Source organism: Thamnophis elegans, chromosome 6 (genome assembly GCF_009769535.1).
Source record: "Thamnophis elegans isolate rThaEle1 chromosome 6, rThaEle1.pri, whole genome shotgun sequence".
Classification (NCBI taxonomy): Eukaryota; Metazoa; Chordata; class Lepidosauria; order Squamata; family Colubridae; genus Thamnophis; species Thamnophis elegans.
This window is the reverse complement of record NC_045546.1, coordinates 23,041,729-23,066,501: the sequence shown is the minus strand read 5'-3', so window position 1 is coordinate 23,066,501 and position 24,773 is coordinate 23,041,729. Positions and strand designations below refer to the sequence as shown.

Below are 24,773 nucleotides of genomic sequence, written 5' to 3'. Positions count from 1 at the left end.
TTTATTTATTAAATTAACATGCTGGTCTTCTCATTTTCCAAAGCAAACAGATTGGCTGGTTTTAATATTTTTTTATATATTTAATTCTAAATAAAAAAGGCCCTACAGCTTAATATAGACCACGGACCAACATAATTTTCAATTTTTTTAATGAAACAAGCAAATAATTATACCCATTGTCATCAGGGCACTTGTTACCATGTCCAAGAATTTTATAAGATACATCCACAAATTGCAGCTTCCTGCAATAACACCAGTGGAACTGCAAAAAACTGCGCTACTCGGAACATTGTATATTTTAAGAAGGTACTTGGTTGATACCTAGGACTCTGGCAGCAACCCGTATCAACCATTAACACCAGTCAATGGTATTTGTGATGCATTTTGAATGTTTAGTTGACTGAGTTTCATGTTTAATGAATTAATAATAATAATAATAATAATAATAATAATAATAATAATAATAATGTTGAGAAGGTTTTAGAGAATGAGAAAGTCAAGATCTTGTGGGACTTCAGAATTCAAACTGACAGGCACTTGGCCCACAACACACCTGACATAACAATAGTTGAAAAGAAAAAAGTATGGTTCATTGACATTGCAATACCTGGTGATGCACGAATTGAAGATAAACAGCAAGAAAAAATCACAAAATACCGGGACTTGCAAATTGAAGTTGAGCGACTGTGGAAAAAGAAATTATATGTTGTCCCGATTGTAATTGGAGCCCTTGGAGCAATACCTAAAGGGCTACCTCGCTATTTGGAAACTTTAAATTTATCAGACTTGAACATTCTGATTCTACAAAAAAACCACCCTACTTGGAACAGCTTATATCCTCCGACGTTACCTTAACAGTTCCTAGGTCCTTGGTTAGGACTCGAGCTGTTGAGCTACCAAACAGCCCCAAAGGCTGTGAATCTCACCAAAGATTTAATAATAATAATATAATAATAATAATAATAAATAATAATATGGTGATGATGATGGAATGCTTTCCAATAAAATAAAAAATGTTCTTCCCAAGCCATTCCCAAGCCCTCTTTCATTTCCTGCACGCACAAACCAAGTTAAAAGCTGGGGAAAGTTTGTGTGTGTGTGTTTGTGTGTGTTTGTGTGTGTTTGTGTGTGTTTGTGTGTGTTTGTGTGTGTGTGTGTGTGTGTGTGTGTGTGTGTGTGTGTGTGAGAGAGAGAGAGAGAGAGAGAGAGAGAGAGAGAGAGAGAGAGAGAGAGAGAGAGAGAGAGAGAGAGAGAGAGAGAGAGAGAGAGAGAGATTGAGATTGAGATTGGGATTGAGGGATTGAGATTCTTTCCATTAGCACAACGTGGTGGAGCGCCCTGGGGACCGACCGAGACTGCCAGGTGTTCTTCTGGCCTGATGGGTTTGGTTAACTCTGTGACCTGGTCGCGAAATCCCAATCGCAGAGTCTCTGGGCAAACGAGATACAAAATGTGACTTTGATATGAGAATGCCCTTACGCCCTGCAGGGCTTCCTGGAGCAGACCGGCTTTTGCCCTTTGAAGATGCGCTAAGCCCCCTCCTCCTTTTCTTCTCTCTCTCTCCCCCCCTCTTCCTCCTCCGGGCCAGCGCCTAGCCAGATTCCCTGGTTTGCTTTTATGCGTTAACTTTTCACCTTGTCTCGAGCGTCGTGCAAGAGGCGCGCGAGCGAGAGACAGTGGCATCTACACACCCAGGCATGGCGACCTCTCCCGGTTCTCCTCCGGATAAATCAGCTCTGCCCCCTAAAGTGGAAATATTTTCCCCCATTTTCCACATACTTAGAACGAGCTGCGGTGTTTCTTGCAAACTGGGGGAGGGGGGATGACTTTTTTACAGGACTTTCTTCAGAGTGGCAGCCGGATTAAAGGGGAGGGGGGAGAAAAGCTTTCTTGACGTATGGCAAACCCTCAAATAAATTAAGAGAAGCCTGTTAATGTTCGAAATTCACTTATCGGCTATTTTATTTTATTTTAGTTTTTGTAATTTGGGGCCGAACGCTTCCCTTCCCGCTTCTCTGGGATGGTTCTGGCGAATGATTATTAATAAGCAAATGGTTTTAAAATCTGAAGAAGTGCTTTTAAGAGGGGGGAGGATCTCCCGCAAGGCTCTAAGCAAGCCCCCCTTTGAAGTGGAGAATAGGCGCTGGCCAACTTTCCCTTCAAAGCAACGAGATGTGGGTTAGGTAGCCTGTCAAGTTCCCTCGTCAAATTCTTTTCCAGAAGTTATTGGGTTTGGGGAAGTTTTCTTCCTCCTTCGGTCTCTCCCAATATCTTCGTTTCCTTCCTTCCTTCCTTCCTTCCTTCCTTCCTTCCTTCCTTCCTTCCTTCCTTCCTTCTTTCTTTCTTTCTTCCTTTCTTTCTTTCTTTTTCTTCCTTCTTTCCTTCCTTCCCTATTCCTTCCTTCCTTTCCTCTTCCTTTTCTTTTTCCTTTCTTTCTTTCTTTCCTTTCCCTTCCTTCCTTTCCTCTTCCTTCCTTTCCCTTTCCTTTCTTTCTTTCCTCTTCCTTACTTCCTTTCCCCTTCCTTTCTTTCCCCTTCCTTCCTTCTTTCCCTTTCCTTCCTCCCTTTCCTATTTCTTCCTTCCTTCCTCCCTTTCCTATTTCTTTCTTTCTTTTCTTCCTTTCTTTCCTCCTTCATTCCTTCCCCCTTCCTTCCTTCCTTCCTTCCTTCCTTTCTATTTATTCAAACGCCACCTTTACGTACGCACAGATTCACGCGCGCGCGCTTCTTGCATTCATCCTTCCCAGACCTCCCGCTTTAATGGGTTTCCATTCCCACCCTAACCTCCCTTAACCGACCCATTCCCCTCCCCTCCGCCGCCCCCCAGTTGCTTTCTCTTTTGCAAGTCCTTCGGATTGAGTCCTTTGAACCTGCGATTGGAGGTTAAAGTGCACCAGGTTGCAATGGAAGAAGGAAGCTCTTAAAACAATAAATGCTTGGCTATGTTGTTGTGATCGGGTCGCTGCCCTCTCGCTTATCCTTTTAAATGCAAATCTTCCTTGGGGGGCGAGGAGCAGCGAGACGGCCCCGGTGCCAGCCCGCCTGCTTCTCTCTCTTTCTCTCTCTCTCTCTCGACTCTCCTTTCCCCTCCCTCCCTCCCCCCTCTCTCCACGTCACCTGCCTCGGGTCGTGGGCCTGGCCTGGCCATTTCCAAGAGAGCCGCCTCACGAATCATTCATCCTCCGCAGCTCCCGGCGGTGCCGGTTGCCAGAGCCTCCAGAGCCGGCGCGGAGCGTCTTTGCGCCCGGAGGAAACAGTAGCCCTTTAAGGCCGGGTGGCCGCAGCCCAGCTCGGCTTAGCCTGTTCCCCCATCGCCGGTCCACCGCTTTCCAAGACTCCCCCCGCAGCAGCATGCAGAGAAGCGCCGCTCGACTCGGACCACCATGTACGTGAGCTACCTGCTGGAGAAAGAGAGCCCCTCCATGTACCCCGGCTCGGTGCGCCACGCGGGGGGGCTGAACTTGAGCGCCGCGCAAAACTTCGTGGGCGCCCCGCAGTACCCGGACTACGGCGCCTATCATGTGCCCGCTGGGATCGGACTGGACAACGCTCAATCGCCAGGGTCGCCCTGGCCAGCCGCCTACGGCGCGCCCCTGCGAGACGACTGGAACGGCTATGGGCAGGCGGGCGCCCCCGGGACGGCGACTGCCGGCGCCCTGCACGGACCCACCCCGGCCGGCTTGGCTTACAGCCCCGCCGGAGACTACCTCTCGCACCCGCACCACCCCTCCCAGGGACCTCCGGCGCCCCACTGCGGGGTTCCCCCTTCTGCGGGGCTGATGCAGCCTCTCAACCCGTCGCTCGGTTCGGATCCTCTTTCCCCTGGCGGCCAGCGGCGGAACTTCTGCGAGTGGATGAGGAAACCCACGGCGGGGGGACCCGGTAAGGCGGAAAGGGGTGTGTGTGACACACACACACACACAGACAGACAGACAGACAGACACACAGAGACTGAAAGACACATACAGATAGAGACAGAGACAGAGACAGAGACAGAGACAGAGACAGAGAGAGGGATGCCGAGAAGCCCGCATGGTCTTGGCTTCTCAACTTGGAAAGGGAAGCAGTGGCAAGATTCGGTCGTGCAGTGGCCCCTTGTCAAGGGCACTCTGCACCAGCCCCGAGGCCCTCTGGCAGGGACGTTTCTGACTTCCAGATTTGAAAGGGAAGGCGAAGAGAACTAGGGTGTGTGTGTGTGTCTGTGTGTGTTTGTGTGTGAGAGAGAGAGAGAGGAGAGAGAGCTGACTGATTGATTGCAGAGTTAGGGGACGGGCGCTTCTATTAATGTGGCAGTTTGATAATAGAATCACCGGCTTCGGGGTCTGTCGCTAATAAAAAAAAAACAAATTTATTTTGGCGACACAAGCCGCGCTGTTCTTCCCTCATCAAGAGGAAAAAGAGCCAATGCTCCGGAGCCTGCTTGGCAGGGAATCAAGGATGCGACAAGGCTGACCATCCCCGCAGACAGGTCGGAAAGTTCGGCGGGATCCGCGTTTGTTTTGAGCGCCCACTTTCCTTCATTCCCCCCCACTACTTAAAAGAAAGGGTCCCTGCCGAAATACCTCGCAACTCTTGTCTTGTCTTGTCTTGTCTTGTCTGTCTGTCTGTCTGTCTGTCTGTCTGTCTGTCTTTCTTTCTGTCTTTCTGTCTTTCTTTCTTTCTTTCTTTCTTTCTTTCTTTCTTTCTTTCTTTCTTTCTTTCCGGAGGGGTTAAGCAAAGAGGCTGTAGTCTCGACCCCACCCCCACCCCCATACCTAAAAGGGCTGCGTTCAAACTACGACGCAGGTTTGAAAGTTTCGGATAGACTCGTGAGGGTTCCCGTTTGTGTGTTTTGTTTTTGTTGTGGGTTTTTTTTTTTTTTTGTAAATTTTAGTTCGTCGAACATGTACAAGATATAAACATGGACCTGAACAAAGGAAATGAGTACAAGTAAATGGGGACAGTAGGACAGGGACGGTAGGCACGCTGGTGCGCTTCTGGACGCCCTTTACGGACCTCTTAAGAATGGGGTGAGGTCCACGGTAGACAGCTTAAGGTTGAAGCTGTGGGGATTTGAGGATGTAACAACGGAGTCAGGTAGAGCATTCCAGGCATCCGCCACTCTGTTTGAATGTTTTGTCATTCAAGACAGTTGAACTCCCTGAAGATATAAATTATTTCCCATTATCTGGGTTTCTTTTATACTCTGTCGACCTTTGTGGAGTCGTTGATTTCAAAAGGGGGAGGGGTGAGGTGAGAAGGGGGAAGAAAACGCCGTGGCATAAAATGAGTGCGAGGAACGGGAGTCTTAGTAGAAGCCTTTATGAAAAGGGCATTTGGGCTTTATTTCTTCTATAAAGAGTCCCGATCCTACCATTATTTCTGAGGAACTGCCCCTCCCCTCTCCCCCCTTTCTATTTATTGCTCGCGATGCCTCGAGCGGCATTCGATCGGGAAGTTTCACACGGCGATTGTGGCTCCCGAAGTTTTTCACACCGGCCTGGGAATCACTCCCACTGAAATCGAGCCGCTTCTGATTCCTCCAGGATAAATAAGGTGGCTGAGCTTAGAAGGCAGCGCACGCTTCACAGAGGGGCGAATGCAAAGTTCGCTCTCATTTTTTGCAGGGTTTTTTTTTTTTTGCAAACCCTGTTTTTAGGTTGAGCTCTCTAATCGGCCACAAGTTTATCCCCCCCCCCAAAGACTGAGGGAGGGGCAGAGAGCAATCTGCAAAGGAAAGTTTTATTTGTTGATTGGTTGGTTTGGAATTTGACTGTGAACTGAAACTCCCAACACAGAATCTAGGAGATCGGAGCGCAATCCACCTTTCCCAGCATATTCTAGAATAGAGTAGAATTGTGTGGTTGGACACCCAAGGAATTTGTCTTGGGTGCATATGCTCTCAGTGTACATAAGGAGAATAAAATACATTCATCAGGAATAAAAAGATGCAACACTTAGTAATAGTCAAGGTTACTAATAAGCTATCAAATCGTACTAGGGAACAAATAAAACAATATAAATTGAAAGATACAAGCAACGTGGTTATAGTCATCGGTGGGAAGAGATAGATACTAGGAAGGAAAAGAAGAATAGTAATACAGTCTTAGTATATTATTTGACAGTGTTGTGGGAATTAGATGTTAAGCAGAGTAAGGGGAGAAAAGCTTCCTGGGAGCTCCATAAATCGCTTTGGATCCCTAGGTCAGGCCCAGTGGAGCATTACTTGCGAGGGGCTGGGGGCTGGGGAAGCGGGTAGAGATTCTCTTTCGACTCTGCCTGTATCTGATGCTCCAACTTGCCAGCTAGTTCGCCTAAAAACAATCCCGGATTAGCGTGGGTAAGTCTGCTGTCATCACCTAACCTACCGACTTTTCCTCCAACCCTTTCAGCTCCGTCAGAGGCTCTGGAGATGGTTGACTACTCGGTTGGCCGTTTCCAGCCCCTTCTAAAAAATATAGATATATTACCAATCACAACTGGAGGAAACGATCGGGATGGCATCTTGTCCAAGCTAACAAAATTGCACGAGGATGCAGCGAAGCTATTCCGTGCCAAGGAAGAGAACCTCTTCCGGGCACTTCGGCTTCGATAGAGTCAAGAACGAAGGATTCCTTTCATCTCCATCTCATCCCCCTATCGGGGTATCTGCAGGGGCGTCCAGGACGTTTTTATCATTTCAACGAAGCATTTCAAGAGCTCAAACTGTTATCATTCCTCAACAACCGCGTTAGACGGTTAGCCATTCTTCCCAAGCACCTAAGCAAAGCTCGGGTAATCTTAGCAGGCTCCCCTAGAAATTCGCTTTCTTTTTTCAAGTGCATTGTCATTTGTCGTTCGTCGTTCGAGGTCCCGGACTATAGATCCAGGCCGCGGGTGGTGGGGGTGGCGGGGGTGGATCTGTGCAGTTTGGCAGGTTATATAGTCCAGAAGTGACGAGAGGTGACGGGGTGGGAGCAGGCTGAACAAGCCCAAAAGAAAAATCGGTGCGGGGGTTCAACCAGGGCTGCCCACAACCTGGCAGTCTGTCGAGTGTTTGGATAGACAGCGCCTGTGATCCTTCCGGGAGCAAGGATCAAACCCTGGAGCAGGACGGGCCTAAACGTTTTCTCACTTACGATGTGAGGACCTGGGGGAAGCTAGAGAGCCACTGAGGACCACCCCCGGGGCTTGCCACGGAGACACGCGAAACCATTTTCAGAGACCCCCGCTTCATCTGAATTGTTCCGCCCCGACTTCTCCAGATGTGCTTTTCGCAATGGGTAACTAGAGAGAGAACTAGTGAGTAAGTTCCCTAGAGTCGGGAACGATTTATGGACCTCCCAGGAAGCTTTTCTCCCCTTACTCTGCTTAACATCTAATTCCCACAACACTGTCAAATAATATATATATGTACGAGGGGCAGCTTTACCTTTACCTATGGTTTATGGTTTATGGTTTTATTATTTATAGGCCGCCCTTTTCCCTGAGGGGACTCAGGGCGGCTTACAATATATAGGGAGGGGAGTACAAGACAGTAAGACATAAAACAAGACATAAGTAAAAATAGTACACAACATTCATCATTCGGGTGGGGACGGATTACGATCTTTATCCCCAGGCCTGACGGGATAGCCAGGTCTTGAGGGCTGTGCGGAAGGTCTGGACGGTGGTGAGGGTACGAATCTCCACGGGGATACCTAGAAAGGCCTTTGAACGATTCTAGAACTGGTCTAGGGCTAGAGCTAAATTCTTGTGGGTACGGGGATAATTATTCCCAGCTCGCTTTCCGTTTTCGGTATTAAAGGATACTAAACCCGCCTGCACAGAACCAAGCAACATTGCCTGCCAAGCTAGGGTCGGAAATCTCCACGCGACTTGCTCAGAGAGGAATTCAAATCAGAATTGGAAGGTGAGGAATTGTTTTTCCGGCAGTCCAATGCAGAGTTAATATTAATGACAGTATCCATGTCTAAGATCCGGATTCCAGTGAGGCTGGAGCCGGTTTACGTCCAATTCTTTTGCGTAAACCTCGAGCCGTGTTTAAAGAGAAGATTCCTTGAAAATCCACAGCATTTAGCCCTATCAATGCATTTTTTTAAAGCGCCGAGACAGGGAAAATCAGTTACTGTACATAGTTCCAATGAGCTCGGGTTGATCTTCTGCCCTTGCATGTTATGTATGGATGCGTGTGCAGGCAAACGCAAACACAAACGCGCACACGAGGGATAGGCAGAATTGCTCGAATAGGAAGGTTCATGCATATTCTGGGGGTGAGGGATAAAAAAAGTTTAGAGTGGAGGCAGGCGATCAAGACGCCACTTTAATCCAGCCCTCTTAAGCATTTAACTAGAGAATATAAATGTAAAATGTGGAGCCTACTCTTTCGGAAAAGTTCAAGGCCTTTAATGTAGAAATTGGTGCGAAGGCAAGGATTAAGGGAACTCCACCGTTTCCCAGGCTCTGGCGACTTTTTCCTCCTTTGGCTGCCAAGAGAGGGAAAACTTCGACTTTCCTCCAGAGCCTATCTGGAGGTGAAGCCAATACCAGCATCCGCTGAAAGGACTCTCCCCCAAAACGGGTGGGCTTCGGCTGCTTTTCCTAGAAGATGAAACACCCGTGACGTTTGCGCGCAGGAATTTCCCCGAGATGCAAGGGCCAAAGGAGCCGGAGAACTTTCCCAGCCTGGGCGAAGTGCCCTCAAGTAGCTCAGAGTTCCTCTCGTTCTTGCTTGGCCATGGTATTCGTCACCCGTGGCCACCGGATTGGGGTGGGTGCGTGGGTTATAATCCAGCACAACTGGGAAGCTTTGGTTCTATCCACCTTGGCAGGATTGCTGTTGTTAGTTGCGAAGTCGTATCTGACCCCATGGACAACTTTCCTCCAGGCCTTCCTGTCCTCTACCATCCCCTGGAGTCCATTTCAGTGACTCCATCCAGCGACTTCATTCTCTGTCGTCCCCTTCTTCTTTTGCTCTCAATCTTTCCCAGCATTAGGCTCTTCTCCAGTGAGTCCTTCCTTCTCATTAGGTGGCCAAAGTATTTGAGTTTCATCTTCAGGATCTGGCCTTCTAAAGAGCAGTCAGGGTTGATCTCCTCCAGGACTGATCGGTTTGATCGCCTTGCAGTCCAAGGGACTCGCATTAGTCTTCTCCAACACCAGAGTTCAAAGGCCTCCATTCTTTGGCGCTCAGCCTTTCTTATGGTCCAACTTTCACACCCATACATCGCAACTGGGAAAACCATAGCCTTGACTATACGCACTTTTGCTGGTGGGGGGAGAAGGGTCCAATCCCAATTGCCGGGATATTCTTTCATCAAATTCTATCTTTCCTGTAAATAAAAGTTGGCGTGTGGAGGGCAAAACCCCAAACTATCTGTTGGCCAAAAGAAGGTCTGTGCCAACCTCTTTTTCAGGGCCCTGGCATACAGCTCAAGTGAATGAAAGCTTGGGTTATATGGAAGGGGTCCTAGTGGACACCTCACCCCATCCGGACAAGGAAAGGCTGCTTCAGGGCGATTGTCCGAGCTCTAGTTGCGGTAGAGCTGATGTCGGACTTCAGGGGAAGAGAAGCCTGGAGGCCTGGTTACAGCCACTTAAAAGATTTTTTATAACCAATTACAGTCCAATAAATCATCGGTGACTGCGCGCTTAGCTTTCTATTGGTTTCTGACACGCTGCGTTGCATGCCTTTAGATTCTCCTCGCTGCTCCGGCTGCTCGCTGCTTTTACATCTGGCAGGGCGCCCTGCTGCCAGTCCTGCTGTTGCTCCTGGCTTTTTAAACTCTCCTTGTTCCTACTCCGATCCTTGGAGAAGGAACACAAGAGAGCTCTTCAAAGCCGCTGGGACAGGAACGTCTCCCGTCTGTCCGCTTTCCCAGCTGAGGATCTGGCTCACAAAGACGCCTTACCTTTCTCCGCCCTTGCTGGTGAAACCTCTCGCTTGTCTCTTGTTTCCTCTGGTTGCAGTCCTGGGGGTGCTTGAGTCCAGGAACTGGTTCTTGTTTCTGGATTACTTTTTTCTTCCTTTTCTTTCTTTCTTTCTTTCTTTCTTTCTTTCTTTCTTTCTTTCTTTCTTTCTTTCTTTTTCTTCCTTCCTTCCTTCCTCTTTTTTTCTTTCTTTTTCTTCCTTCCTTCTTCCTTCCTTCTTTCTTTCTTTCTTTCTTTCTTTCTTTTCCTTCCTTCCTTATTTATTTATTTATTTATTTATTTATTTATTTATTTATTTATTTATTTATTCCCAGTTGCCTATTTTATTCTTCTGGATTTATTTCCCTTCCAGGAAATGGAAGTCCCTTAGTCGGTTTTGCCTAGAGCCAGAAGATTTCTGGGCCTACCTGCTGCATTAGAGATTCTTCCCTAAACCTGATTCTCATTAGCAAGCGATCATCTGACTTGGGCACTTTCCCCCTTGTTCATTCCTTAACCAACTTTGCACCTTTGAAAGGCATTGCTGAACTTAATCAAAAAGCATTGTAATTGTAATTCACTTTCTCTAACTCCCAGGCCTTTCTCCCTTTCTTCCTCTCCCCAGTCCTGGTGGAGATGGTAGGGAGTGCCCAGGCTAAACTGGCATGGCTTCCCTTCTAAAACCTATGGTATCCCTGGCAAAATGGGAATGAGTATTGTTTCCGTTTAACTGGATGTGGTTTTCTTCTCGGATGAAGGAGAGCTGGATATGGAAAGAAGGCAAATGTGATTTAGCAGCCTGGTTACAGGCTCTCTATTATTCCCCTTTATATGGATTGGTAGGATTCACCCTATATAGCAAGTGCACTTAGGACAGTAGTGATGGAAGATGCTACACAAAAGATGGCTGGGGGGAGGTCCGGGCATCCTTTGTGATGATAACAGTGGCGCTGCTTGGAGCCCGGACTTTCCTCCTGGGCAGACACCCCTCCCACCCCCACCCCGATCCTTCACTATTGGGGGTGGAAGCTCATCTTGCTTTGATCTACACCTTTCCTCACCATTGTTCTCTACTTTTCCCTCCCCGGAAAAGAAGAGAATGGAAAAAGGCAGAAGGCAGACTTTCACAGTCAATACTGAAAAATATCATGCCCTTTCCAGACCTGCCTCTCCTTTGTTTTGGGCAAAGAAAAAGTGGGGAGGGGTTGCTGTGAATGTAGAAGGCAGCTTCTGATTCGATAAAAAACCCCTGTCCCTGGCAGATCAGCAGGGAAAGGGATCCCTTCCCTTCAGATTTCTGCTCCAATAAAACTGCTTGATTTTTATGGGGTCATCCGCTACAAAACATATAGTGGTTCTCCTTAAGGGTCGTAAAACCCAATAGCATCATATTGAATAGCATGTGCACAAATGCATATCATGAGCATATACTCATATACCCAAACAAGATACACACACACACACACACACACACACACACATCCTTGCTGCAATCAAAGGTATCAACATTGTATTTTGTGTGCATCTCAAATTTTGTTTTTGTGGTTGTTGTAGTGGTTATAATATATATAGTTTTGAAATATTTTATCTTTTAAAGTGAAACATTTAGTCAGCTTCAGTTTTGCATAATCAAACAAACCAAAAGAAAACAACTGCAACACCTATTTTCTTTTATAATAAAAACTCACCTGATCCATTTGAAATTTATTTCTCGTTAGGCATTCATAGGATTGTGCTAAAACAAAAGGAATCCCTGTAAAATGGACTGTTTGCTTTTAAGTGTAAACACATACATACCACAATCCATTCCAGAAGAGATTCCTAGAATTTTGTTTTTACCTTCAGTGTTTTCTGAAACGTTTGAGAAATCCTAACAAAGTTAGTTCCTTTTGGATTCACTCTGCCATCCAGTTGATTTCCTTCCTCTCCTGGTCTGGATGGTTTTATATCTTTATCTTTTTATCCATCTTGTTAAAGCAAAATTCTGATCTTCCAGAAACGGACTGATTTGAATCTCCCTCAACAGCTTCTAGCCTGCCCAACTCTCCAAGATGGGACTTGAAGTCCAGATCAAGTCATTGAAACCCCCCCCCCACACTTTTTCCATGCTCTGTCCTACAAGGCAAAATATCCCAAAGCTAAGAATCTCTTCCCACCATCAGTGAAAAATAATACTTTCTGTTCAATTGGGGCTTGTTATGTACAACTATTTAAAACACACAATAACCATTATTTGTTTTAAGAAAAAGAAAGCATGTAAATGCAAAAGTAGCAACATATATTTTAAGTAGTCAGAAATGATTTGTTTTCCAAAACTCTTCTACAAGACAGATCAAGTGCCAAAGGCATCTCATGATTTTTATAAATGTACAGTATTGTTATAGGTCCCATCATTCCTCCATTGTTTTAATATCAATATTACAATGACCCCATCACTGTTATGTACTGTACACCATCTAAAAAATGTGCAAGGACTAAAGTTTTTCTGTGGTGTGAGGAAGTATGATTTGCCCATATTTAGAGTTATTCCATAGATTAAAAAAATTCTGTTACTACAGTGTTTGAGAAACTACTCAATAGAAATGTATACATACAGTGTGTATGAAAGGAGAGAGAAAGAAAAAAAAATAGACCAGGCGATTCCACCCCACTCCCAATCCCCTTTTTATGGTTTAAATATCAGCAAGTGCAGATCGCATTTTGGGATCATCTCCTTAATCCCTCATTTTCAGACAATGTGGCTAAAAGGGGAACTTGACTAACAGGACTTCAATTTCCCCCTTTTCATTACATTATTCCTCATTGCATATTATAATTTATTATAATATAATATTATAATTATAATAATTATTATAAGTCAAGAGCTCAGCAAACAGAGCAGGTGGAAACCAAAACAATCACACAACCCATGGGGTCCGTTTTGAGAAACCTTTATTAAGGTTGAGTCTTGAGTGACAAATAGCCAACTATTTTAAATCCTGCATTATATCCTGGAGAGAGGCGGTGCAATTGCCTTTCGCCCTCTTTTCCTAAAAATGCGGACCACACCCCCCCCTCTGTAATTCGACTGGGTAGAAAACAGTGCCGATTCAGACGTTCTTCTTAGAAACAGAAATCGCCCCCAACTCTTCCTAGGCGATGCATATCGACCCCCCCCCCAAAAAAAATAAAGGAAAAAAAAAACAGGCGGGAGGCGATGCGGGGAGCCGGCGCTTTGCTCAGACGGAGCTCGGGGCTCCTAGGCGCTGCGTCGGCCGCCGGTCGCCCCCCTCGGGGCGCCCGCTCGGCTCGGCGGGATTGCAGCAGCGGCGCTTTGAGGCCTGGCTTTATTGGCCTAGTCGAGCCAGTCTCGGCCTGAACCGACAGGGCCTCCCGGGCGGGTCCTCTGATCCTGGCTGGGCGGGGAGGCGGAAACCAAGTGGGAAAGAAAGAAACCCACTGCAAGAGATAGCGGGGACCCCGAAAGAAGACAGGACTCTCGGGGCCGCGGTGGGGGAGTTAGCCGTGGGAAAGCAGGGGCTGGCACGGGTCCCATCCCTCGATTCCTTCCTTTCCTCTCGGAAATCTCTTCTTAACCGGCCTTAGAGGGGAGGGTAAAAAGAATAAAGCCCGCAAAGCTTCCGGATTGACTAGTTGGCCTCTCCAAAGGATCTCAGCCGGTTTTGTTTCTTTTTTAAAAAGCCAGGAAGGATTTTAGACTCAACAGTCCAATGCAAAGGGAGAGAGGAAAAAATGATTAATGGAAAACTCTCTTAGGGTAACTGCTGCTGGTGTTGTCAAAACCCATGAAGTTCAAATTGCTGGATCAGCAGGTTGAGAAAGGAACTTCTAGCAAGGATTTCCACTTGTCCAACATTCCGTTTTGATTTCCCTGAGCTTCTTGGGTTCTTCCTGTGAACTGAAATGGCTTCTTGGTCCCACGTCTTTAAGTGACAACATCGAAATGAAATATTTTTATGTTCCTTTAAGAGCAGCTCGATACACCACCTGAGAGGTAGATCGTAGATTTTGTGAGTGGGGTGGATAGCCCCCAAGCCAGAATGGTTAGAAAGAAGTGAAGATTTTATGATCATTGATATGAATAGCCGCCATCCATCATTTTATTTCATCGTGACTTCTACTACTATTATACTTAGAAAACATCTTTCAAATAATATTTTTTTTCTGGGCAACCTGAACAATCTTTGGGGGGATTTACTAATCCAAAGCCTCCATAAGAATAAACAAACAGAATAGGAATAATTGCAGATTCATTTTGCTTCAAGATTAAAGAAAAATGGTGACTCCAAGGCAAACTAGATAACTGGATGCTCATCCCCAAAAGGGATGGCGTGCTTCCAGATTCCTATTTCAAAGCTGATAATTTCTCATCTGTGGTTCTCATCTAACTGGAGTTCCGCACAGGAGTTCCTGTCAAATTTAGCTTGTTAAACTAATCAAACTCACAGCTTGCCAGATCAAAGGTGATTGAAGATGACCATCTTCACCCTAAAAGTCATTTTATTTGGCCTAACACTGTATTTATCCATGCATGTATGGTAATTAAGTTGTCATTCTTTATTGGAAAATCAGAACTTAGAAATGTATACAAAAACTAATGTTATTGGAGGGGAATCTTTCTGAATCTCTTAGTTCTTCATTCTACGTTGAAAAAAGTGTTAATGTAGAGTGATATAATTTTGAATGATTGTATATGACATATTAGTATGACATATTCTATACCACAAATATAATTTAGTAGGATTTTGCACAAGCCTTCGTTGAAATGAATTGTCAAGCTCCCATGTGCAACTCATTTCAGTAGGTCTTATGCCTCAAGCATATCTTGTAAATGAACTAACATGTGCTTACCATAAGTCTCTTTCCTTGCACTCAGAGTTGCTTAAAAGTGCTTATTTGTTAGGTTTGCGTTGTGTATTTCATCCATGCTGAAAGCGGATTTCCTAAGTACATTTTCAAGGATAAATTGCTTTTATTCTAAGCACTGATCATAACAGGCCCAGTTACAATATACACCCACAAATCAAAGTGCAACCCACCCTCAACACATTGGCTTGTGTGGATGTGTTTTGGTTGGTGGCCATAATCCTGCAGCTGCTTGCTTTTTACAAGCACTCATTGTTTGAAAATCACTTCCTCTTTGAGCAGACATTTAGGGTTTAGTAAGATTAAACTGGTGTTTTTTTTTTAAAGGAGAACTTCTATAAACTTGTTCGAGTGGGAAGTGGGTGAAAAATAATTAACGCTGAATTTTGGAAACGGGAGGAAAGATCTAAATCTTATTGGAATTTGATCATATTCTAAAGGAGATTTTTTTCCTTTTCCCAACTGTGTTCAGAAACTCTTCATTGCTGAAGCTAGTTGGCATTTTATGAACAGCCTATGCTCTGGTTATATATAATTTCAGAAGTGGCATTTAAGTATGATGCTGCCAGTGTGCTTTTTTTTAACTCATCCCTTTTTCCCCCAGTGAAACCAGGACGAAAGACAAGTACCGTGTGGTCTACACAGATCACAGCGCCTGAATTGGAGAAAGAGTTTCACTATAGCCGTTACATCACCATTCGGAGAAAAGCTGAGCTAGCAGCCACACTGGGATTGTCCGAGAGACAAGTAAGACTTTGCTCTGTGTAATGTTTCCAAGCTTCCCCACTCTGCATTAACCTCCCTCCCTCCTTCCAGAAAACCTTCTGATCTGACTTTTTGTTTACAGCGATAAATGCACACAGTGACTAATAAAACATAACACCCAAAGTGTTTGTGTAAACAGCCACTCTGCCTTTTAAGAATATGTAAACAATTTTCAGTATGAAACCAAACTGTCTTTTAGATGGGAAAAATACACCTTAATTACTCAGAGTCACATGTAGAATGATAGACAGCTGTCCAGAATTTGGGAAACCAGTTCTATCCAGCCTGTGGTGGAAATTTCAAGAATGCATTTCTTATGCAAAGTAAGTGCTCTGCTACTGAGCTTTTGTCCTTCCTATAAAATCAAACAGGTTTATCACGCAGGAATATTTGTCAGAGACCCAGGATTATTGGTTGCATTTGTAGAGCATGCTCTTAAGTGGAAAAGCTAGGCTTATTCTTGTACAATGAACTAGTGCTTGGATTTAAACAGCCTTCCTAACCTGGTGACCTCTAGGTGCTGAAAAACATGTTAACTTACTCATAAATAAAGCTTCATTATAAAAAGTCTGGGGTTTTTTATCTGTGAAAATCTTGTTTTGTCTCTAATTTCAACCAGTTACTAAGAGTAGCCTTAAATCTTGTGATGGAGATAGGTGATGTAGAGGCCATTTATCTTTCAAATTCTGTCTTTGCCCAGAATGTAAAGGTTGTGTGTAAAACTCTCTCATTTCATTGCCACAATACCAACAGTTGGGCTATGACACATTAATAAAAAGACCAAGTTTATCTAATGCATCTTTCTTAATCTAGCACTTTCCTGGTGTGTTGAAGAGCTACAGGGAGGGGATATTGATCTAACCCAGGGGTCGGCAACCTTAAATACTCAAAGAGCCACAAAAGTCCTAACTGGAAGCCCCCCCATTCAATTCTGGAGCTGACTCCTCTCCTTAGAGTCTCCTCCTAGCGCAGCATTCTTTTTCCTTTACCTGTCCTAACCGAAAGCACTATCAATTGTGGAGCCCTTGGAAAACCTGCCCCTTGACACTAGAGTCTCCTCCGGTGGGCCGTGCTCCCCCCCACACTCTCAAAATTGTGGTGCGTTGTCGGACGCTGCAGCAGAGGGATGAAAGCCACATATGGCTCCAGAGCCGCAGGTTGCCCACCCCTGATCTAACCAATTTCATAGCTAAGGATTTGCACCTGATTCTTTTCAATCCTTGCTTCGCTCAATACAGTTTAGCACCATGTGTCCAGTAATTCATTTCAAACTCATTATTCAAGCAAAAGAAATGGTTTTAAGAGTAAGTTAAGTAAGTTAGTAAGTAACCCCTAAGCCTAATCTGGAAGAGGAATGGGCTACAATGGACTCCCAAACTCCATTGCTGTAATTCGTAAAGCCACTTTCAATCACTATACGCTGGTTCCTGCTATGATAAATATTTTAAAAATTTAGAATATAATCTTAATCTAATGAAAAGAGGATGGTGGGACCCTAATCTTTTCCCAAAACACCTCAAAGACCTCCATGCCCCAAAATGTGTGTCCCTACACTCGTTGCATCATCCTGTCCCTGGATACCAAAAGAATATTACATGCAGCATCCAGCTATGAATTTCTAAGGTACAATATTGGTTATTTATTTGAAGAGCTTCAAGGTTTGCAACTTTCAAGCTTTTATATAGATTCAGGTCAAAGAAATTTAACAACCAATGATTTGGATATTTTAATCAAAAGTTTACAAGCCACAACCCAGAATCTGTTGCAGCTATCAGGTTGATTCAAATGGAGATAGTTGATACAGATGTCCTTTTAAATGTATGCAGAATCAATTCTTCATTAGTTCAGAGCCATTGTTGGCATTACCATGTTCTTTTCAACAGATGTGGTTTCAGGGGAAGAACATCAAAAAGAGGGGAAGAAATCCCTGTCATTTAGAGCAATAATAATACTTGTCATTGTCTCAGCCTTTATCTTTGACTTTGTTATTACCAGGGAATAACTTATTTGTATTAACTAGGTTTTCTTCAGCTTATACTAGGACTTGAATTGTGACGTAAGAAGAAGATATAGGAAGGTTAATAAAACCTGCTATGGATGGATGATCTGTCATCAAGTTTGGTGTTGACTCTTAACCTACAGTAGATGGATCTTTTCCAGGATTATCTGTCCCCACCTGCCCCTTCAGGTCTTCCAATACTGTACCAATTACCAATGTAATTGACTCATCCACCTTACTGCTGATCAGCTGCCTCTTCTCCTTCCTTTCTCCTTTCCCAGCATGCCTTATATACTTCTCAGAGAGTTCCCCAATATAAGAAGAGACTGGTCGTTTGCCAAGTGTAATTTGAGAGAGCACTTTGGAATGGTTTGTTCACTTGTTTGCTTCTTGGCTGTCCATGGTATTCTCAAGAGTATTCTCCAACATCATCATTTAAAAGTGCCTATTCTTTCCTGTCTTGCTTCTTGCTTCTTCCAAGTCCAGCTTTTGTTTCCATAAAGCATCATAAGGAAAAACGTTGCAGGAGTCTGATGTTTGTAGGAATTGTGGAATCTGAGTATCTTTTCCAAGAGATCTTTACTCCATCAAATGCTAATCTCTGAAGCATTTTTGGATGCTATTTATTGTGCTGTTGATAGTTGATTCCAAAATGCAGATTCTATATACTGTTTCACTGTCAGTTGGTTGTTGTACCTTTAGTCATTAGTTTGATCTTTCATTCTATTTAATTGTAGTCCCATTTACAAGAGCTTGCAGATCATTTACATTTTTAGTGATTCGACATAGTGAGGATTATTGTTGTTTCTTCCTCCACGTTTAAACCACATTCATCTTCTTCTAGCCGCCCTACATTTAAATAAGGAACAAGCATAAGTCTTCAATTTACAACAGTTCATTTAGTGGCCTTTCGAAGCTCCAACAGCAATGAAAAAAGTGACTTCTGACTGTTTTTCACACTTATGACTGTTGCAGCATCCTCATGGTCACGTGATCAAAATTCGAGTGCTTGGCAAGTGACTCGTATTTATAACTGTTGCAGTCTCCCGGGGTCATGGGATGCCCTTTTGCAACCTTCTGACAAGCAAAGCCAATGGGGAACCCAGATTCACTTAACGGCCACCTTGCTAACTTAACCACTATGATGATTCACTTAACAACTAGGTCATAATATGGGCCAAGAAAGGTCATAATATGGGGCAAAACTCACTTAACAAATGTCTCACTTAGCCACAGAAATCTGGGGCTCAATTGTGGTCGTACGTCAAAGGATGGAGTACCTTGCCTACTTAGAGCCAGACCTCTGAGGTAGTATTCAACAGGTTCTGACCAGTTCTGGAGAATTGGTAGCGTACATTTTGAGTAGTTTGGAGAACCAGGAAATACCATCTCCGAGTGACTTCACCCCCATGTATTCTCTGCTTCCCGAGTCCCAGCTGATCGGGAGTGAATGGGGATTTTACAGTATCCTTCCCCTGCCATGCCCACCAAACCACGCCCACCAAGCCATGCCTACAAAACTGTAGTAAACAAATTTGAATCCCACCACTGAGCCAGACTATTTTACTTTCCTCTGCCTGGGTGTGGCTTTTTGTCCTGTGGATAGGTTTTCTCTGAGGACAATAATATGTTCTGGGATTCCTAATTTCCTTATAGTCATTTTACAGCTTGACGTGGTCAGGACGTGGTCAGGACAATCAAGGGCCTTTGCAAAGTTACTAAAATACAAGTGGTTTCATTTTTATATTGTTTGGCCTTCTCAATACCCAGTTTGTATCAGCAACCGCATGTCTCATTTCTTACATTTTCTAAAGCCAGTTTGAATATCTGTCTTTTCTCTTTACATGAAGGGCTCTCTTGGATGATCCTAAGCAATATTTTAATACCATGTGACATTTAGAATAAGGATGCACACTCTGTTAAATCGCCTTTCTTTGGTGCTGTTGTGTTGCCCCTATCCAATTGTGTTATTCTTTGCTGGGTCAGGTGTTGACATTGATGAAGTTGGTATTGGTATTCCTGAGAAGGAGGAGCAAGGAAAAACCTGCGAGTTTCTCCCAAATCATAAATATCTTTGTTTTCTAAACTAAATATAGAAAATATGCATATAGTAAATGCACCATGCCTGCTTGTATCTCTTGTATCTGAAGCATCAAAATGCATGGATTGAAGACTTGCATAGTTTATTATTTACTAGCTGATACCCAGTGTGGCATATAGGTTAGGTAGGTAGGTAGGTAGGTAGGTAGGTAGGTAGGTAGGTAGATAGATAGATAGATAGATAGATAGATAGAGATAGATGATGATAGATAGATGATAGATAGATAGATAGATAGATAGATAGATAGATAGATAGATAGATAGATAGATAGATAGATAGATAGATATTATTACATTTATACACCACCCATTCATTTCATTGCCAGGTGATTATATGAAGACTTAACATAGTTTTTATATAGCACAATATACTTGTAATTTTAATTGTTTCTATATTTATCCTTTTACTGTTTGTAAGCATTCCAGAATTATCTGATACCAGAGGTGGGTTACTCCTGGTTTGGCCCGGTTCAGGCGAACCAGTAGTGGCGGCTATGGGAGGCTCCGCCCACACGCCCAGATGCTTCTGCGCGTGCCAGTGTGCGAGCATGAGTGAACCTGTAGTAAACTGGTTAGCAACCCACCACTGATCTGATCAGTAAGGACGGCATATAAATTTAACAAACAAATAAATTCCAGTGATTAGTAAATCTCTTCGCTTTGCACGCAATGTTTGAGAATCTGTGTCTTGTAATCTTTTATCTATTTCCTATTACCCTATTTCCTATTGATGCTATTGGTCACTTGGACTCAAACTTTTTAAAAACCTGCGTGGATTAAAACTTAAGTGCAACATGGGCACATGAAATTCTTTTAAAGATTGTGTCTGTCCTTCCTCCTCATATCATGCAAGATCTTTCCTCTTGGCTGCTTTTCCTGCCATCTCAGAAGAGTGAAGATTGGCTCTGTGAAGTCAGGGCCATGAAGTTATGCTCCGTATATTACAGAAGAGGCGTTTACTTCCATATTACATCAAGAGCGCTGAGGGCATGATACATGGTAGCGCAATAATGTAAAGGTAAATGAGCAGTAAGCCAGAAAATTCCTAGTTCAATTTTCTCATAACAGAGTGGGCTAAGCTATTATCCCTCTGATCTTCCCATCGGTAATAGGGTACATATTTTTTTAAAAAAGAGGTGGTGGTGGGGAAATCAGGATCATTTTTAGAAAATGCATGCAAAGTATTCTGAATTCCCCCCAGGTACTAAATATCAGGAGGAAAGATCTTACTGGATGGGGATGGGCTTACGGTTCCTTTGATCTCCATGGAATAAGGCATTCCTAAATGTTTGCATTTAGATTTGAGGAGGCTTAAATCCAAGTGTGCATGTGTAACTATTGTACACAAGTCGGTTTATTTGCAACCTTTATCTACCAACACTGCCAGATTTTGTTTATCCACTTAGTTATCAGTGAAGACATCTTAGCCTACCCTTGCTTGCTTAGTGTTATTGCAAAACACACACACACACCCCCTTCATTTCAAGACTTGTATTTCTAACTTCTGAGCACCACCCCTGCTCCAGGTGTCCTGGCATTCCTGGAGGTGCATTTGTTCTGAGTCATTTCCCACATGACTAGTAGCTTTGCTTTCTCCTCCCCCCCCCAGCCCACCCCGCTTGCAGGTGTTTTGGTGAATATTTAAAAAAATCAGTCTCTAATGTGTCCTAGATTTTGCAACTTGCCATTGTTGGATTTTGAATATGTCAATGATACGCTTCCCCCCAATCTGTCCCTCTAAAATTCATTTTAACTGGGTTTCCTTCCTTTCTTGCTCTGAAAAACACAAAAATGCCCCAGCTTCTACTTTGATACAATCACAACTGCAAAGAACCTTTCTGAATTCAAATTTAATGCTCAACGCACACTACGTTCAGTCTTAACCCTACAAAAGCTTTTTCCTGCAAATAAGACAGGCTCCCAACTCTATTAGACAGTGGCATGGATGTAGTTGAAGACTGGACAAAAAAATATTTCACGTGTCAGTGGATCCTGGAAGCATTTTGATCTGTTGTGTAGTAGTGTAGAGCTTTAAACCCCAGCTTTGGTTGTGTTCTGACCTAGGCTCCCTGAGAAAGCATAAATCACAATCTTAGTCCCAAAAAACCTCTTTTATTTAAAGGCTGTGAATTATGGTCATTCACAGCCCATAATGTTTCACAAACAGTCTTTAAAGAGTCTGACAGATGTCTGCTGAGTTGCCAAAGTCTTTCAGGGTAATGTTGACAAGCACCCACCTTTCTCTCCCTCAAAATGCTGTCAGAGACCTAATTGCCAATTAGTTTTGCAAGACCAAACAGTAACACAGAGTCAAACAGGATGTCTCAATGCTTGAACAGACTAGAACTAATTGCTTCCGGCAAAGGCTCACGTGCCTCCCTTTGCTCCTCTTTTATGTCTTATGGGAGGGGCCAAGCAGCTGGGAATTCTGGGAGTTGCAGTTCAGACATCTTAAATCTACCAGGGTTGAGCAACATTGTCTTAAGGCTGGCCAGATTGAGAAGTGGAGATACTTTACACATAATAGACAAAAAAAATCTGATTCTAATGTTATAACAAAATGGATATATTTGTTTCCCAAAAGAAAACAAGACGGTCTCTCCTTCCTTCTAAAAATAAGCGATCTTTCTACTTAGATTCTCTGGAATTTATTACAAATCTACCCTCTTTCTGCAAATCTCCACTAAAAAGCGGGTAGGAGGGAGAGCTATGCTATTCTAATCCAATCCCTTCTGTATGTTTACTCAGAGTAAATCCTGTTGTACTCTATAGGTACATTGGCATAAGAGGGTTGTGTGGATAAAGTCATCTTTGTGCTCAGACTCACAGACTTCAGTACAATCCATCCAAAGCAGTTTTAGCCAAGCTGACCTTGAATTTCTGCCCTGAGAGTTGGTGCAATCTCACTGACCTTGTCTCAGGGGTGGGATTCAGCCGGTTCGGAAAGGTTCAGGCAAACCAGTAGCTCTGACAATCAGCTGGGGAGTCAACTGGTTCGCTCTGACGATCAGGTGGGCCTGCCCGCCCCTGCGCTATACTTACCTATATCCTCTCAGTTGATTTGTGCGACAGAGTGTATTGCCGCACCTCAGCTGTGTTACTCCCCAGAAGTAACATGGAAAGTAAGCCTTATCTGGATGGCAAGTAATAAGGATGGGTCTACTCTAGTTAATACTTACTTGGGCGGGAGGCCCTCAGGAATTAATTCTAGGTTGTAAATTAGACTGTGAACTTGAAAATATCTAGCTCACTATTATTGACACCAACTCTGTCTTCCTCCCTAGGTGAAAATCTGGTTTCAGAATAGGCGGGCGAAAGAAAGGAAAATCAACAAGAAAAAGTTACAACTATCTCAGCCTGTAGGAGTGCACAGTGGTTCTGAACCCCTGAGTCCTGTCTCCTCCATGCAGGCAGGGACACCTGGGTCTGGTCCCAGTGGAGATATGTTGAGTGTTACTGGCTTGACCCCAACTGTTGCACAGTTACAGCCTTCATAAGGAAAGACTGAGTAGCTGAAGAATTTCTGCATTCCATACAGAAGAGGAAGAGACCGCTGGGCCACACACGAGCCAGCCCAAGAGGAAGAGAAACCACTACCCCATGAAGTAATGGTGGTGTGACTCTCCATATCCTGCACTAGGATGGACTGCACTGAACAACGTCACACTTTGGGATGTTCTGCCCATTGATACAAAATACACTGCGGGGCAACCAATATACTCTGGGTCAACGCGGGTAGGAAGGCAGTTGATTTTCCTTAATTTGTTTCATTCTTGTCCCGGATGCTGCCATAGATATCGCATAATTGACATTTAACTCTGCAATGAAAAAAAAAGAAACCTTTTCTCAGGGAATTGGGCCTGGAATGCCTGCTTGTTATTCTTTTTGTTTTGTTTTGTTTTTTTTAATTACCAATGTGTTGGGTTAATGATAAATGTTAACAGGGAAAAAGAAGAAATTAAACCATATTTTACTTTGTTTTTCTGGTATCCTAAACAAACTGAAAAGGAAAACCAGTCACCTTCCAACCAATAGGGAACTGTAAGAGGTGGAAGCTGCTGAGATGCTTTGAAAGAAGTCATTGGATGGTAATTTATTGAAAACAAGCATATGAACCAGTGGTGATGATCATGTCCTGATTCATGCCGGCTCCCTGCCATCTCTTTATCTCTGATGTTAGCAACTCACTATGAACAACAACAAAAAAGAGACACGGTGGCTCAGTGGCTAAGACACAGAGCTTGTTGATCAGAAAGGTCAGCAGTTCAGGGGTTCGAATCCTTAGCATGGAGTGAGCTCCTGTTATTTCTCCCAGCTTCTGCCAACCCAGCAGTTCGAAAGCACATAAAATGCAAGAAGAAAATAGCGACCACCTTTGATGGGAAGGTCATAGCGTTCTGTGCGCCTTCGGCATTTAGTTGTGCCAGCCACATGACCACGGAGACATCTTCAGACCGCACTGGCTCTTCGGCTTTGAAATGGAGATGAGCACTGCCCCCTAGAGTCAGGAACGACTCTAGCACATATGTGCGAGTGGAACCTTTACCTTTGAACAAAAAAAAATATCTATTTTTATGATGACTTTTTTTCCAATAGAGAACATTTTTAGAATCAGCTTGGTGTTAAGATTCACACTGAGCCTTACTTGTGATCGTGAGCATCCTTTAAATCCTTGTGATCCTGTCCCTGTCTCTGACATCCCCTTCTGACTCATTACTGCCTGGGCTGCTTAACAAAATATAATGTCTCTATTTGGGAACTGGGAAACTTTTGAGTACATCCTTTGGCTATTGAAATACATTTTCGGTTCCACCACAAATGCGCGAACAACAAAAGCGCGCCTGACTAAACCGCGATGACAAAACCGCGGTGACAAAACCGCGCGACGAATGAGCGACGAATTAGCCCTAAAGCGCGCCGACAAAAGCGCGCCGACAGAATCGCGCTGTAACGTAACCCTAAACCTAACCCTAAACCTAACCCTAAACCTTACCTTAACTTAAATCGCGCTTCTGTCGGTGCGCTGTTGTCGGCACGCTGTTGTCGGCGCACTTTTGACATCGCGGTTTTAGCACCGCGGTTTTGTCGGCGCGCTTATGACGTTCGCGCCTTTGTCAGGTCACGACATTTTCTGCCTTCTCCCAAGACACAGGCAGCTCTTCCCAAAATGTTCCAAT

At 44.1% G+C, this 24,773-nt stretch overlaps 1 protein-coding gene across 1 annotated transcript; it reads left to right on the top strand.

The window, feature by feature from the left end:
* The first annotated feature begins 3,382 nt into the window (after nt 1-3,382).
* CDX2 (caudal type homeobox 2) lies at nt 3,383-23,093 on the top strand. Its single transcript, XM_032219751.1, is given in 4 exon segments — nt 3,383-3,900; nt 15,337-15,387; nt 15,389-15,479; nt 22,881-23,093. Coding segments are annotated over 4 exon segments (873 nt in total).
* The last annotated feature ends 1,680 nt before the right edge of the window (nt 23,094-24,773 follow it).